Source organism: Erpetoichthys calabaricus, chromosome 17 (genome assembly GCF_900747795.2).
Source record: "Erpetoichthys calabaricus chromosome 17, fErpCal1.3, whole genome shotgun sequence".
NCBI classification, from domain to species: domain Eukaryota; kingdom Metazoa; phylum Chordata; class Cladistia; order Polypteriformes; family Polypteridae; genus Erpetoichthys; species Erpetoichthys calabaricus.
In genome coordinates this window covers 75,801,177-75,819,123 of record NC_041410.2, presented here as the reverse complement: position 1 = coordinate 75,819,123, position 17,947 = coordinate 75,801,177, and the positions used below count along the sequence as shown (strand labels likewise).

Below are 17,947 nucleotides of genomic sequence, written 5' to 3'. Positions count from 1 at the left end.
TCCGCGCTTCTCTTTCTTCTTCGCTTAGTCGTCGACGTTTCATCTAGAATGTATTGTCCTTATACGCTTTATATGCTCTGAGGGCCCTGGATCTGTGTGTGCTCAAGCCTTTACACAACTGAGTGTTTTGCTGCCCATTGTCTTATTTGATATTGGTTGTAAGTAGGGTGTGTCTTGCAAGAATCTCATGTTCTACGTCTCTGTGAGATGGTCCTGGGTCAATCTCTTGGCACAAAGTCTCATGTTTAAGGTCCCCGCGAGATGCTCCGTGGCCAATCTCTTTTGTCTCGCGGGTCTTTTAAGTGTCTTCCGTGATCTTCATGTGAAGATCATGTCTTGTCTCTCCCAGGATTTTTTTATAATAGAGAGAGAGTTCAGCTGTGAATTTTGTAGGGTTTGGACTTTCATGGTTCTCAAGGAGACCATCAATAATGATATTATTTCTTCTGTATCCATCTTCCAGAACAGCTAGACTGTCTCTAAGCACTTTGCATTTGGATTTTTCAGCCATTGCTTTTTCGTCAGTGGTGGATGCCAGTTGTTCAACTGTTTCAGTACGAGTCATAAACATTTGCTTAACATCTTCAAGCTGAGCAGCATGTGCTCTGATTTTATTCTCTAACCTTATTTCCTTGTATTTTTTTATTCCAATTTTTTCTAGCATGCCTTTAAAGGTTGCGTCAAAGCGATTACTTAAATGATTCTCCTAGTCCTTACTATCCTGAAGCAGCTTCTTGTTTGTCATGTTTATGTCATTTACGTATATCTTTCCTTATAATCTTTGTAACCTTCTTTATATTATCCTTTATCTCATTTATGTCCCCCTCGAGAATGGTAGTAATTGTGGTAATCATTGTGGTGATTGTTACCTTCAGCTTGGACTGTTCATTTCGGTCTTCTCCGCACTCCACAGGCAGAGTAGCATGCCCAGTTAGAGTCAGTGCTTTTGACCTGCGGGGAGTAGTTGACAGTTCTGATAGTAAGGCCATGCTCAGTTCCAGTGAACCTCCTGGAATTTACAAGTTCTCCTGACCCAACTCACTTGCAGTTTTGCTCCCACTTTTGCTCTCGGCTGGAGCCAGTGGAGCTGATGCTACAACGTCAGATCCTGTGAGATCTGTTCCACGTCAGTCTCTGGCAGGCGGTACCTTTAACTTGAGGCCTGTTTAGGATTTGATGACGTTTTAACTGTCTTTTCCATTTCTTTCTAAGCCTTTTTTTTTTGCAACTCATGCTTGTATATACTTGCATTTGCTGTAGTTAAATCCACTTGGGTTGAGTAAATACAGGATACTTCCTGATAATAGTAAAAAGGGTAAAATAACACAACTGCTAATGGAGTTCCACCTCAGGCGTCCATCTCGTGAAACGGAGGAGACCTAAAGCCCAATTGGGTAGGGGAGGGAGAAAGAGAGCAAGCTATTTTTAATCTATCTTTTTTACCCCACAATTGTAAGTGCCTACACAACAATAGGCTTCATAGCCATAACTCCTAGCAAAATTGGAAATTAACATTAAAGCTGTCTTATGTAATAATGTACTACCTTAATTTAAGACTATAAAATGTCAACAAAAGTTCAGAATCATTGTCTCTATGACCAAACGGTGACCTTTGTGAGCTGGTATGTCAAAGGTCTCAATCACAAATTAAAGAGAAAGAAAAGATTCTCTCACCTTAACAGGTCTCAATACCAAGATGGTATTTTTACAGGAGACTCACTTAATAAGCAAGGATTGGTTTCAGTCACAAAGAGATTGGACCAGACAAATATTTCAGCTAAACAAAGAAAACCAGAGATGTGGGAGTCTTAATACATAGAACAATTTCATTTGTAGTACCAGATGTAGTGTCTGATCCTGAAGGGCAATATGTGATGGTGATGGGTAATTTATTTAACACTAGAATTACCAGAGCCTACGAAAAAACTCGTAAATCCGTCCCACCTTAAATCGCGTCTTAGATCCGTTTGCACCTCTCCGCCAGAGTCCTTTGTCATCTAAATGTGCTGATAAACAAAAGCTACTAGCAGCCAGCTGTTCCATCCCCCCACCGACTTAGAACGAATTTCTCCTAGCTCATGGCTTGCCTTGGTTTGATTATGTGGGATTGAAGTGGAGTTTTAGAGTGGAAATAATATAGTGTTATTTGGAATACACGCATTTCATGTGTGTTCTGTGTGTTCATCAGCAGTTCTTAGCATTGCACCACGCAAGCTGTCGTATCAACCACCAACTGTAACTTGCTTTCTTTATTCTTCGGTTATAGTCTTGAATAAAAGTACACTTTTATTTATGTGAAAACAGCTGTGTCAGATGGGGTTGTATGGATTGATAAGCAGCTAAGAACTGCTGATTTCAAGTGACGGTGAGATACGAAGAAGGCAGCTTCGCCAGCGTTTGTGTGTCAGAACCCTTTTGGCGGGGGGGGGGGCGGTAGTATGCATCGTGGTACACTGCAGACCTATAGCACGTCTTTATGTCAGATGGGGTTGTATGGATTGATTCTGAATGCGACTGCGAGAATGAAAAGTGAATTAAAAAAAAAAAAAAAAAAAAAAAAGCTAACCTTTACCAGTATCATAAGTTACACCGGCTGTTACAGACTGAAATCAAATTTATGTTGTTATTCTAAAATTGTAAGAATAAGAGCAGTTCACTTCTCGAAGTGGAGCCGTGTGGGATTGAACTCGCCACCCTCTGATTCCCAGTCAGAAGCTGATACCATTACGCCACCGCGGCGGTTGCAGTAAGAGTGTCAATGTGGCATGGTAACGCGGCTTTTTTTTTTTGTGCAGTTATATTTTTGAATAACAGCGCACGTGTTCTCTTATTTGTACCTTTTGTGAAAGTGTTTCTTTGATATATGGACTTCAGGCTTCATACGTTATATAGTTTATGCCTACATTTTGTCATTTACTATTAGAATATGAAAAACGTTTCTGTTTTAAAAATGTGTTTGCACAGACTACTGAACGGAACAGAACACACATGAAATGCGTGTATTCCAAATAACACTATATTATTTCCACTCTAAAACTCCACTTCAATCCCACATAATCAAATCAAGGCAAGCCATGAGCTAGGAGAAATTCGTTCTAAGTCGGTGAGGGGATGGAATAGCTGGCTGCTAGTAGCTTTTGTTTATCAGCACATTTAGATGACAAAGGACTCTGGCGGAGAGGTGCAAACGGATCTAAGACGCGATTTAAGGTGGGACGGATTTACGAGTTTTTTCGTAGGCTCTGGTAATTCTAGTGTTAATTTTAAAGCGATTTTGATAAATATATATGTACCCAATGTGGATGATAGGGACTTAATCCAAAATGTATTTGGGTCCATTCCTAATGTGAACACTCATAAAATTATAATGGCCAGAGACTTTGTGTTTTAAATTCAGGCCTCGGATAGGTCTTCAGCTACAGTGGCGATAACATATAACACTGCGAAAACAATTGCACAGTTTGTAATCGATCATAACTTATCAAACCTATGGAGATTTCTAAATTCAAACATAAAAGCATTTTCCTTCCTCTCACCAGTACATCATTGCTACTCAAGAATTGATTATATCTTTATAAGTAACAATTTTTGCCCACAATCAAATCTTGCAAGTATGACACTATTGTTATCTCTAACCATGCCCCTCTGATCATGGAGGTCAAATCACTATGCCTAACATACTCATCTCGCAGCTGGCATCTTAACCCTCTGCTGAAGTGCACTGATTATTTTTTAGAGACAAATGCATCCTCCGAGGTCTCTGCGGGTATACTGTGGGAAACTTTGAAGACATTTTTAAGAGGACAGGTTATTTCACATCTATCCCACAAATATAAACTGAAAGCCAAAAAGGCATCCAAGTTAATCAGTGAAATTACCAGAATAGATCAAGAACACACCAGGACTTCAAATGAGACACTTTTTATAGGGAAAGACAGGCTTTGCAATCAGAATTCAGCCTCTTGACAACAAAATCACAACATCATTACTATGAACACAGAGAGAAGGCTAATAAGATCTTAGTTCAATAAATCCTCAAGCAGGAAGTTTGCAATGCAATATCAGTAATTACCAACACAGACGAAGAAAAAAATGATTGAACATAAAAATATAATGCACACATTTAGAGAGTGCTAAGTCCTTATATTCTACTCAGTTTAAAGAAGATGACCAGATATAATGTGTTTTTTGATGTATTTGTGGACACTTTTTGTGACTGAAGACAGAGAAGAAAATTAAAATTAGTCAAAAACCTTTTATTAATACATACCAGGCAAGGGTAAAATGTCAGAGAAACACAGTCCCAGGACACCGCGCTTCATCTGCCTCGAGCGCAGATGTCCTTGTTCTTTTATACCTTTCTAATCTCCTGATCGTTGACCATATAAGCAAAAAATAGCATCCTGACTCATTGTACTTTTCCAGTTTTTGTAAAGTCATTACCCTAAAGGTATATTTTCTTGTCACACACATCATCAAAAGAAACTTCCAGAAAGTATACATGCTTTTTGTCACGTACGCAAAACACAAACAAGTTTCATCATTCTGTCCTATTTTCTATACACACATACATTTTGTTCAATTACATCTTTTTATGTTTTCACACTCCTCCCTTTTTGAACAAAAATGATGTGGGCCTATAAATTCTATCTTGAAATGGTTGATGAAGGGGAAGGGGAAAAAGAAGTGGAAGAAGCTATACGAGACATGCGCTCATCATGTAGCACATATGCCCTTTCCATAGGGGCGGTAAAGTACTTAGATATTATATAGCGAACCAAAGGAATAATACAACAACCAACCAGGAGGAGGAGACAAAATGTCACAACCAAAGAAATAAAAACAGATCTTATCCATTGTCCCCAGGATCCGAAGGAGGATGCAAACCACTGATCCCAGGGATTTGTAATGCCAGAATTAGTGGAAAGTTCTTTAGAGAGAAAGCAGTGAGGCCTGCCAATGCACGAGTTATTGATCCATCTGGCGCGGTATTATTTGGAATATATGTACAACAAGCATCACCAAACATAGCACAAACACCTCCCTTTTCGGCAAGTAATATGTCCAAGGCTAGACGATTTTGCCAAGTCATCAGAGAAGTACGATCAAGCTGTTCATGTATGCCTTCAATAGCGTCTTTGGTGAAGTTAAGGAAACGTTGCTGGTTATAATAAAGATAATTAATCCAGTCTACATTCTTATTAATAGTAATTTGGGGTATGATAGATTCAAAACCGGCTGCGACTTGATTCCTAGCTTTAAATCTGTCTGGGACACCCCTAGGGACTCCAATAGCATCTATGTATACTCCAGGGCCATGTAAGGAGAGGGAGGTAAGGATAGAAGTCTAAAAGGCATAACTAATTGGATTGGAGCACAGGTACCAGACCAATTAGGGGGAAAGGTGGCAAATAATTTGGACCTACGACACATCCACCAAATATCTGATCTAGGAGTGGTTTGGGAGAGAAGAAAGGAAGACAGAACGGTGTTCAGAGAAAAGTTAACCTGAAAAGTTTGAGAACAGAAAGAAAATGGTAATTCTCCTACCCATGTCGTTCCATAAGATTTGAAACATGTATAATTTCCTTCGTGAGTTTGAAACATAGGGGTATCCATGTGACGGGTGGGGAAAAAAGAATAGATAGATTAGAACACTTTGAACTAGAGAGGGGTTTCTTGGAAGTAGTGAATAAATACAGAAGGCAGGGCAACCCCACGGGGTCAGAAATGTTAGATAATGGGAAAGGGACTGTAGCTAAATGGGGACGGGCTGCAGCGCACGCATAACAATGAGAACGATTAACTTGCTTAGCTGAATAGAGAACCCACTGCAACCATCTATTCTGATCCCCATAACCAGTTTCTACTGAAAAAGTGGATGAAAGGGTGGAAATATTCATAATCTTAACAGGAGAAAAATCTGAACCAAAAGTTGGGGAGATGGGTGTGTGTGCCAGAGAATGAGGGGTGTTAGTAACAGGATTGTCAATCTTAATTAGAAATCTCCCTAAAGGGTCTGTTCCAGATACATATACCCCTAATACATAAATACCTGAGTTACAATGGTTGTCAGCACATACAATGAGAGGCATGTCCTTTTATGATAGAAAACCGATTTTTCAAACCGTATTTTTGGGCCTCAAAAGGTTGATAACCCCAGTCCTCAGTTCCAGTGTTAGCAAAAACCCATTGCCAGTTGTCGCAGTCACTTCCCCTCATACACACGTATTTGTCAGATCCGGTCCACTGGGCTTGTCGACCAGTCCCACAGTTGATAATAGAGCAGAAATCAAACTGCACTGATGTGGTAATTCCCAACGGGAAAGTCAAGGTGACCAGGGCAGTAGACAATTGAAAAGAAAAGCATAGTAGCACAGCAATCAAGGGTGCCATCTCTTGCAATTGTGAGGCGTGAATCCCGGCAGGCAGTCCTTCAACTTTCACGGCGTGTGGTGTGGATAGAAGAATTTGGAATGGTCCTCTCCACCTAGGCTGATGCCAGTGTTTCCTCCGAGTATCTCGAACCAGGATCCAGGTGCCCAAAGGAATTGGTAAATCCTTGGAAAGGGGGCTGGTCCTCCAGGTTCGATGAACCTGCTGGTGGATTTCCTTCAACGAGGTTCGCAAACCTGCAAGACTAGAGAGAAGATCATTGGGAGAAAAGGTTTGTTAGTGTGTTTATGAGTCCAGACTCCATCAGAGAGGGACCCTTCTTTGGACCATTTTCTCCTTTCGATATCCGTGGCTGCATTCTGTAAAGAAATAATTTGATTATCAGGGTCCTGGTCATTTCTCTGTTGGAATAAAGAAATTGGTGTGTTATTATATGCAGCCTCTTTAGCAAAGTGGTCAGCTAAATCATTCCCTTTGCTAGCAGGATCCTGTTTTCCCGTGTGAGCTTGACATTTAACAATCGCTAGCTCCGATGGTTTGGTTATAACTTCTAAAGGGATTCGATCAATTTCTGATGTTGGATGGGTTTGCCAGTACTGGTCTTAAGTTGTGCTTAAAGGTTATCTATGCAACATACTTAAACGCGTCTTTTCCTTCATGCTTGTTATTAACAAGGAAAACATACGTGCTTGAACCTTTATTCGTATCAAGTGTGCTGACCACTGCGTCACCATGCTCTTCCTTTATAGTACCTAAAATATACAACTTCCATTCATATTACAATTAGACACACATTCATATCACAATTAGACACACATTCATATCACAATTAGACACATTCCGCTTATCGCCAAAAAAACTTGTCTCCCTTCTCATGTAATATTATTAAAAGAGCATTTTCCCTTCAAACTTGATCAGGGTTCAAAAGGAAAAATACTTTTGTATATTTACAAGCCTTAAACAAAAGTGGAGACAATTCATTTGCGCTAAACCAATTACACAAATCGATAATTATCTTTTTCAGTTTTTTAGTTAGAGCTCTCCAGGACTGGTCTTAAATTCCCTTAGTTTCCATAGTGTTCCATGATCATGGCAGACTCCAAAAGCATACCTGGAATCTGTATAAATTGTTACGATCTTCCCTTCGGACAGCTGACATGCTTGAGTGAGTGCTACGAGTTCAGCTGTTTTTGTGCACTTAGCTTGATGAAATTTGATTTGCTTCCAGCAGGCGTCCCCTTGGACCACTGCGTAACTGGTTGAGGGTGCTCCATTTTTTCAATTGTAACATTTGACAAAGTACAGAGTACATTCTGATACTCATAGGGATCCCTTTAATACACTCTATAACACACAAAATCACCCATACCATTTTCAACACACTTCACCCCAGTATTATTCTATATTTACACTATATTTGGAAACAATGCAGCAAAGGAAACAGAAACAAATGGACTCTGAAGAAAAGCAAGTTCCACTCTTCAGGACAAACAAACATAAAACAGCCTCTCAAATACACACGTCACAAGAAAAAAAGAAAAAGACAGAAGAAATTTCATGAGAACTACATCCGTGCTTGCTAATACAGCTTCTGTTATTGCAGCCACAGCACGAAGACACGGAGGAAGTGCTGCGGCCACTGGATCCAGTTTTTTAGAAAAAATAAGTCACCGGTCTTTGTTTATCTCCATGTTGTTGCGTCAGTACTGCATTCATAAATCCCTGCTTTTCGTCCACGAAACAAAGTGAATGGACGAGAAATGATCAGGCAAACCTAGCGCGGGCGCAGATAAAAGAGTAGCTTTGAGGTTACAGAGCCTTCTCAGCCAGTTGTTGCAACGGCTGTGCTCTTTCAGTAAAATTTAGAACCCACTGTCTGCAGTAGCCCAGAATACCTAAAACAGACATAACCTGTTGTTTTGTTTAGCTGCAGCTTAACCTTAGAAACTTTATGGCCATTTTCCCCCAGAAACAGCAACAATTTCTGAGTATCTATTGTACAATCTTCTTTCCGTAGCGCTACATATTATTTCCATCTACATACTGTATCAATGTACTACCTTTTTCCGGCCAGACGCCTTCTAAATTTTGGGCAAGAGCTTAACCAGAAACACAAAGGGCTTCTCTGTATCCCTGAGGCATGACGGTCCATGTCCATCGGCGGTACCGCGTTTGACGAGATCGGGATGTACGGCGAAGATGCCAGCCTCTGCTTCGGGAGACAAAGGATATTGGGCACGGTGCGGGCGGAAGGAGGATTTCGGGTGGATCACCAGAGGCTCACAGTGGGCTATCCTTTGAAACACTACTTTAGTTATTAAATGGTCAGGAGTATCAAAAATACCTGGAGTAACTTGTAACCAGTCTGTTCTTTCAAGGCATTTTTCCACCCATGGTCCTATTTCCCCCCATTTAACAGTGTGTGATTTAGCTAAGGAAAAATATGAGGCACTATTTTGCCAAGATAATATATGTGCTGTGAGCATGTAAAATGAACAGAAGCAGCTGCCTTTGTGGATGAAATAAAAACACAGTAGATGTGAAGGGTTTCGGGGCAAGTACCAGAAGTAAGGAAAGATTCTAGCCAGGTGGTGTCTACTTCTATAGGGAAGTATTGGGCAAAATGTCAGGGGCCTGTAAATTGGGAAAAAGACAAGGGAAAAAATGTAGGGCTTTGAGGAGAATAGTGTGTGGGGAAAATATCTAAAGTCCATGCTGCAAAAGAGGGTTTGGGGTAAGGGGTAATTTGACACAACAACTTTAGGGTTGAACAAAGTATGTCCGCCAGGACGTGACTGGACTTGAAGAGGTTGTGATACTTGAAGAAGGTGAGGTTGTCCAGAAGCAGGAAGCACAGTAACAGTTTCGTTCGAAGCAGGGACCTTTGCCAGCAAGCGAGTGGCACCAGTATCGATTAAGAAAACAGTCTCAGTGCCATCAACGAACAATGTCAGTAAAGGATAGTTGAAAAGAGTGGCTGGAGGTCCCAGCGTTTCCTATGGCCAGTATTGCTAGTCAGGGGTGTCAGAGGAAACAGGTGGAATAAGGGGAGGTGGGGGCTGTTGCTGTCTGTGAGGGCACTCCCGACGAAAATGTCCAGTTTCACCACAGGCGTAGCAAGAGAAGGAATTAGCATTGGAATTAAAGGGAGAGGGAATAAAAGGATTCTTAGTGTGGTCAACAGGAGGAGCTCTAAAACCACCTCGTCCTCTTCCTCGTCCTCGTCCCCCTTCCTCTAAAGCCATATCCTCGACCTTGGTCAGGAGCATTCCTGGTATAATAGTTCATCTGTGCTGCCAATAATTTGGCATGAGAGTCCGATTCGGCCTGTTCAGCATGTCGTTTGACTTCATCAAACGTGGCACTTTCCCACTCAATACAGGAAGTGCAGACCTTGTTTTGTATATCAAAGCGCAAACCGGAAACAAAAGGTGGAACTGCAGCTCGGGTGCGGTCATCAGCATTTCCCAAGCCTGAGTGATTAGCCATAAGGTCTTGAATCCTATGTGCCCATTCATCAACTGTTTCGTCTCTCTTTTGTTTTGCAGCAGAAATAAATTCGCCTTCTCCACCTATCCCCTGTCCTCGAGTTAAAGCTGGGTTCCATACCCATGGAATGTCATTGCGGACACCCCTGCTAACAGTGGCCCATGTGGTCCCAAACTTTCGACGAAGTACCTGGGTCCATTCAGCAGCATTAGGCTTATACATGCTATCTAATTGATCAAGTTGTTCAACAAATTTAGTCCTCCTACTTCCTTTGGATCTGGAAGTGTATTCACGACATCTTTTAGTTCTTGGATGTCCCAATTCCGATTTATCATAACTGTTGTGGGATTTTGGGGTCCAGCTGGATGGGCAGGGTTATAATGGGGATTGGGAACTTCTATTAAAGGGCAAGTAAGTGAAGGATTAAAGGAGAAAAAAGTTGGAGCTGGTTTGTGAGTGGAGGTTTGACTTCGAGTGCATTTGGAGACGGGGGTTTGTCTAGTACAGGGTGAGTCATAGTGATCTGTGCCTGGGGAATCATCAGGGGAAACTTCTGCTAGTTGTAGTGCAGGGGGGGGAATCGGAATGGGGAATAGAGGAGGGGATAATAGAGGTGTCTGAGGTCGGTTCTGAGGAGGGGAAAAAATAATAGGATAAAGGGGGGTACTGCTTCTAAATTTCTATCGATTCGATACGGTCCACTATTATTTACATCTCCTGTCCCCTCTATTGGCCAACGCCCACCACTCTGTCTATTCCGTTTCTTACATGCCTTCTTGAAATCTAAACCTGTCTTCTTTTCTATGAATTTTCTAGGAGACCCATTTTTACGGGGCGTCTGTTGATCCTCCGAAAATAATCCCTCCAGCACTAATGATTTTGATCCCCCTGTGCGGCGATTAACAGGCTTACTGTTATAAATTCCCATTATATCCCCTTGCTCTCCCGGGTTCTGTATTTAATTTTCCAACTATATACTGATTCGCCTAATCCCTTGTACGTATGAATCAGCAAGGCATTAAGTGTGCCACTCACTAAACCTAAACTGTTCCCTTCTTAGTTTCAAGGGGAGACACCTAACTATCGGTCCTGATCCAGTTCCCAGGAGAACACGGTTTTGTTGCTTATTCCGTATGTAGATTTATTTATTTTCCCATAGCGCTACATATCTTCCATAGCTACATATCTTCCATAGCGCTACGTATCATTCCGTTCCTAACAGCAATCCTGTAATCTGTGCTCTTTTCGGTTTATATTTCCATACCACCCCGTTACTCGTCCCGTTAGCCTGTCCACTCACATCCTGGATTCCAGCTCAGGTGACTTCGTGTCCGATTCGGTTCAAGTCTCCATCACCTTAAGCAACCCGTTGAGATATGAGTATGACTAGACGGTCAACAGGAAACTCGCCCTCCCCGTTATTTAGAAAATAAAAAATATTCGGAAATCCCCCGGTGCTTACCCCAGCCTGGAAGTGTGCAAGCTCTGTCTGGAAATCCGTTCAGTCACCGTGGATGTAGCAAAGAGGAGACCAGGGGCTCCTCACGCAAGAACTGTTTCAGGACAGGGCAGTCCTAACTTTTGCCGGAGCTGCATGCTCTGCTGCCGGATATCTCAAGTTAACGGCAGTCCGCTGTTAAGACGGATCACTGAAATGGTCTCGCCGGAGGAGTCGACCGGCCGTCTCTTGCCCCACGTCCGGGCGCCAAAACTGTGGACACTTTTTGTGACTGAAGACAGAGAAGAAAATTAAAATTAGTCAAAAACCTTTTATTAATACATACCAGGCAAGGGTAAAATGTCAGAGAAACACAGTCCCAGGACACCGCGCTTCATCTGCCTCGAGCGCAGATGTCCTTGTTCTTTTATACCTTTCTAATCTCCTGATCGTTGACCATATAAGCAAAAAATAGCATCCTGACTCATTGTACTTTTCCAGTTTTTGTAAAGTCATTACCCTAAAGGTATATTTTCTTGTCACACACATCATCAAAAGAAACTTCCAGAAAGTATACATGCTTTTTGTCACGTACGCAAAACACAAACAAGTTTCATCATTCTGTCCTATTTTCTATACACACATACATTTTGTTCAATTACATCTTTTTATGTTTTCACACAAATAACACAGCTAGATACTCACAGTGCAGAGGAACTGGATAAACCTCTGACACTCTCAGAATTACTAGACACTGTAAACTTATTTCAGAATGGGAAAGCAGCAGGCCCTGTTGGCTACCCTGCCGATTGTTATTTAAAAAAATCAATTAAGTTAGCTCCCTTATTATTAGCAACATTTATAGAAGACAGAGACCATAAAATTCTACCTCAAACTTTTCGCCAACCATTAATTACCATCTTTCCTAAGAAAAATAAGGACTTATTACAATGTGCATCATACACACCAATCTAACTTCTGAATAACAGTGTTAAGGTACTCTCCAAAGTTCTAGCTAGAAGGATGGAGAAAGTACTTCCTTTGGTAATATCACAAGATCAAACCGGATTTATTAAAGGCAGACACTTCCAATCTTTGACTCCCCTTTAATGTAATATATTCACCCTTAAATTCTACCGCCCCGGAGATCTTATTATCTTTGGATGCAGAAAAAGCATTTGATATGGTTGAATGGGACTACTCATTCACCACAATGCACAAATTTGGGTCTGGTCTGAACATAAATGCATGGAGCAAACTACTCTATACCAGTCCAGAAGCTTCAGTTTGTATTAACAACATTATCTCAGACTTCTTTCAACTAGTACGTGGTACTAGACAAGGATACACCCTGTCACCACTGCTCTTTGCAATCGCCATTGAACTATTCGCTGTTCACTTTCGAAATGCTTCTGAGATAAAGATGATTATCAGAGAAGGATTTGAGCAGAAAATATCACTATATGCAGATGAATTCACTCTAGCTCCATATGCGCAAAGCATACAATTATTTAACCTAAAATCTTTTATCAAGCACATCTATCTCGCTTAAAATTGTCCAAAATGTTTCCAGAGCAAGATTCAACCTTCAAACGTTGCAGTCTAGTACTAGCCTCACTAGGTCACTATGTTTTGGGCATGCACCAAATTAACATCATTCTGGACCAGAATCTTTAAATGCTTATCAAACAGACCTTGGTGTCACAATCACTCCTAATCCATTAACAGATGTGTTTGGTATACTACCAAATATGGAGAAGGACAAAAAAACTGTTATTGCCTTTACCTCTCTACTAGCATGTAGATATTTCTTGCTTAACTGGAAGAATCGTAGCCCACCACTTTTTAGATCGTGGGCAACTGATGTTACATACTATGTAAAATTGGAAAATATTCAAATTCTCACTTTAGAGTATCTGTACAAAAGTTTTTGGTTTTTTTTTTCAAACCTGGAGGGATCTAATCAATAACAATTTAATCAATAGTATGTAAGGTTAACTTTATTTGACAGAAAACATACAACACAACTATTTGGTTAATACTGTTTCATAAGTTAAAAGGAAAAAATCGCCCCTTTAGGTGAGAAAAGTTCATTTTTTCTCTGACTTGGTAACTCATGGCACCCTCTCTAGCACCAGAAACATAGATTAATCATGTCCTCAGTTTTTAATACAGCAGCATTGACTGACTTGTATAAAGGGTCAGTTAGAATACAAAATGGTATATTTGAAAGATGAGTCTGCCAGCTTATTTGTAAACTGGGAAAATGTTTTTTTGAACACATGTTGTATTGTATTCCCCCTAATTTGTGTATCCCCTGTATATTAAACCCTTCTTTTATTGTTTGGTCTGTCAACCAGTAAAGATTACATAATACCCTTCAGTCACTAGAAATTATAATATTTTCCCAGAAACTTGCTAAATTGTAATTTGAATTTCTCTTGTGGTTAAACTTTGGTGTTACTGCTGTTTTTTTTTTTGTTTTTTTTTTTTTCCCAAATTAAAATTAAACACATGATAGTAAATCCACTGAACTTTCAGATGTAAATTACGTATGTAAAATGTCTTTCTTTCACAGATTATTTGTTTTACTTGTCAGACTTTCCCAGATAGTATATTATAGCACTTATAAATCTATATATGGTACTAACATTTCAATTTACTTGTTTTGTGAACAGTAGTTGGCTTATTTAATCTTATTTGTATTACAGGCTTTGTTTCCATTTAATCCTTCAAGGCACTTTGGATGGCAGACTTCCAACACACTGGCCACTATTGGTATGTATGCATGCCAGAATTTATTAGGTAATTACAGATATTATACTGACTATAGAAATACCAAGCTTCACTCAATAGTTTCAGTGAGTCAACCACATTAACAATGAGATTGAAAATGACATTGTTAGTAATGTAATAGGGATATTAAAGCCACCTTCTGAAATACAGTTGAATTAGAAATGTAAATTTTTTAGAGATGATTTATTCATCTTGTGTCAACCACAGGTTTAATGCTGAAGTTTTTTTTTGATTTAACTTTTCATACTATTAATATAAATTGATTGTATGCCACCGTTTTGGTTGATATTTTTTCAGACTCGTCTTATCAAAGTACTTTTTACACACACAAACATTTACTGAGACATTTTACTTTTTAATGTTTAAAAATAACATAGAATTGCAAAGTTATGTACCGTATTTACCCGTGTGCCACGCGCACATTTTTTCCCAAAAATTAGCATTAGAAAATCAGGAGAGTGTCATACATGAGGAAATTTTTTTCTGTAATGTTTACTTCTTCTGCTTGGGCTCTCTCTCTCTCGTTCGCTCACTCTCTCTTTCGTTCGCTCGCGCTTTCTCTCTTTCGTTCACTCGCGCTTTCTCTCTTTCGTTCACTCGCACTTTCTCTCTTTCGTTCACTCGCACTTTCTCTCTTTCGTTCACTCGCGCTTTCTCTCTCTTGTTCGCGCACGCTTTCTCTCGTTCGCTCGCGCTTTCTCTCTCTCTCTCTCGCTCGTGCTTGCTTTCTGTCTCTCTTGCTCGTTCGCGCTCTCTCCCTCTCTCGCTCGCTTGCTCTTTCATCATACAACAAAAACAGAAGGGCATTTTGCAGAAAACGTGCCCAACACTCTTCCTATACAATCACAACGCGCATCGTACACGGGGAAAATTTTTTTCGTGATTTTCTTTGTAAAAATTAGGGTGCACATCTTACACGAGGGTGTGTGGTGCACGAGTAAATACGGTAGTTAAAATGTAGCCCAAATAGTCTTGTGGTGGCTCAGTAGCTTTCATAGCAGCTTCCAACTAAAATAAAGCCAAAATTGCATTGGTTGATGTCCTATTGTTAGTTTTTGGTAGTGGATTGTCTGTGACTAACTATAATTAAAATTGCTTAAAACATAACATTTTGACCGAATTACCCAATGAAGAATTAAACTCTCATGTCAAGGTCTCAAATTAAATTTGTTGGCTGCATTGGTCCATGGTGGAGAGCAGTTCATGGGCGATGGCAATAAATTACAGTGTCAGAGAATAATTGAATTCTTATAACGTTCAATAATGTAGCCTTGAGGTTGTTTTTAGTGCAATGTAAATTTCTAGTACAAATGTTTTTTTTGTTTTTTTTTTTTAACAAGAAAAATGAGTTTGATGATATTTCCTTAAATAATTAGTTTGCCAAATTTCAACGAAATACATCCACTGGAAATTGAGTTGTTTTATGCAGAATATCAAATGGAATATCATTATATGCAAATACACCAAGGTTTAATATGCTTATAGATAGATAGATAGATAGATAGATATGAAGTGATCTTCAGGATATCTTGGGGGATACTGCAATATCTTAAAGGATAGGACAGCCTTCATAAATGCATTTCAGATTATGAAGAAGTTTTGATTTGGTCCTTGTAAAGAGAGCTTTTCTTTTCTTTTACTTTTAAGTAGCATATGCTTCCCATTGTTCTATGACAGGCGGGTTAGGATTCTTCCAGGTGAGAAAGATACATTTACATTAGAGTGCTAGCATACCATCTTATCATGATAGATTGTTCACTAGAACATAATATCCATTGGAACTTACTCCAAATAGAGCTATTAGAGGAGTATTGATTATTGTGATTCCAAAGCACTATGATAGATAAGCATTAATATTTTGTTTCCAAAACATGTGAATCAGTGAACTAGGTGCCAAACAACATCTTATTGTTTTGAAATATGTGCACTATGCAGACTGATTAGGGAGAATGTAAGTGATTTGCAGTTTTGAATTGAGTTAGACCATGTTTTGTATACTGTCTGGGTTTGACTTTGTTCATTATGTAAATATCTAATTGAAAGAATTTGTTCCCACCTCTGTCTCAGAATATCTAAATTTTTACATTTCTGGTCAAAGAAGGTTTTTACATCTTACCAATATTTATATCATTCAAAGTTATTGTATTTTATTTTTACTGTAAACACTGAAAAAGTGCATTATACAGCAATTGACATACAGTTCATAAAGAAAATGTTTTGCATATACACATTAAACATACATAAAAAAAAGCTCTGTCTTTCTGTCTGTAGCGCTATAAATCTTTTGAACCAAAATGGGGTGCAGGGAGTTTATATTGCTGGCTTCAAGAAAACATGTTGATGATGCTTGGAAAGCTTACCAATTCTGAGGAAATGTTTGTGCACATAGTCTGCTACTGTGTAATTGCCTCATACACTTAAAAAATGCACCAATCAATGCACATCTATACAGGTGCTCAAGTTGGCCTATTATACCTCTGACAAGACAATGCTAAAATAGGATGTTCATTTTTACAAAATGCAGATGATAGTTGCATAGAAAATCTGTACCATCACATAGTACGGCAAATCAATAGTTGTTCTGCTCTACTGAAAACACACTGTATGCAAGCAAGATGATTATCAGACTCTCCATGATGTTCTTTTCACCCATACTTTGATGGGCTATAAACTATTAAATGGAAATAGACAATAAAGCCTTATGTGTCATGCTTCAAGAATAACAAGTAATCAGAGGCATTGTGTACAGTGGTTTCCTCACCACACAGCCATTCGTATGGTCTTATTTTAAAGTATTTTTCTGCCATCTAGTGACAAAATAAGGAAGAAAATATTTTTTTTATTTAAGCTTGCAGTACAATATTTCTGTGCCCCATGATGGAGTGGTTTCTTGTCCAGGGCTAGTTCCTGCCTTACATCTAATTCTGCCTGGTAAGGCTTTAGTTCTCTGCAGCAGTGAATTAAGGTTCAGTGAATGTATGTATAAATTGTGTTAAAGCTACTGTGTGTTTAACAGACAGAGTGTGCTTTTCTATGTCAGTTGTTCTTGTAGGAAATCAATATTGAAAATAGATGGTCACACTTTAAAAAAAAAAAGATAAATTGTTATTAAACTTCTCTTTTATAATCAAATAATACCAGTGAGTAACACAACTTGTTGATTAAAGTAAAATCATGCCGTAAAATAAAATAAAAAAAAAAACTGGCCAAGGATAGGTGTGCCAAGCTTGTGGCATCATATTCAACAAGACTTGAGGCTGTAATTGCTGCCAAAGGTGCATCGACAAAGTATTGAGCAAAGGCTGTGAATACTTATGTACATGTGCTTTCTCAATTTTTTTATTTTTAATAAATTTGCAAAAACCTCAAGTAAACTTTTTTCACGTTGTCATTATGGGGTGTTGTGTGTAGAACTCTGAGGAAAAAAATGAATTTAATCCATTTTGGAATAAGGCTGTAACATAACAAAATGTGGAAAAAGTGATGCGCTGTGAATACTTTCTGGATGCACTGTATATGTGTGTATATATATATAATCGACACATCAATTTCCTGGACATTTACATCAAAAGAAATAGTGACGCCACCCTGACCACAAGTGTTTACCGCAAACAATGCCACGCAGACAAGATTCTACACTTCGCCAGCAATCACCCGGTATCTCATAAACGGAGCTGCGTGAAAACCCTATTTAAACGAGTCCACACGCATTGTAATACCAAGGAAACAAAAATTAATGAGAGACGCTATCTGTTTCAACTTTTTACCTCGAACGGATACTCAAAATCATTCATTAATCGGAGTCTACACAGCAGGCGCCAAAGGAAT

General features: G+C 39.3%; 1 protein-coding gene across 2 annotated transcripts in view; it reads left to right on the top strand.

The window, feature by feature from the left end:
* spg11 (SPG11 vesicle trafficking associated, spatacsin) overlaps positions 1–17,947 on the top strand; it is a 95,863-nt gene that overhangs the window by 41,488 nt on the left and 36,428 nt on the right. The window contains exon 20 of one of the 2 annotated variants that reach the window (XM_028823616.2): positions 14,035–14,101. In XM_028823616.2, the coding sequence (XP_028679449.2) occupies positions 14,035–14,101 (67 nt within the window). Of the gene's footprint in view, positions 1–14,034; positions 14,129–17,947 lie in introns of both variants that reach the window. The other variant, XM_028823615.2, reaches the window with a different exon arrangement.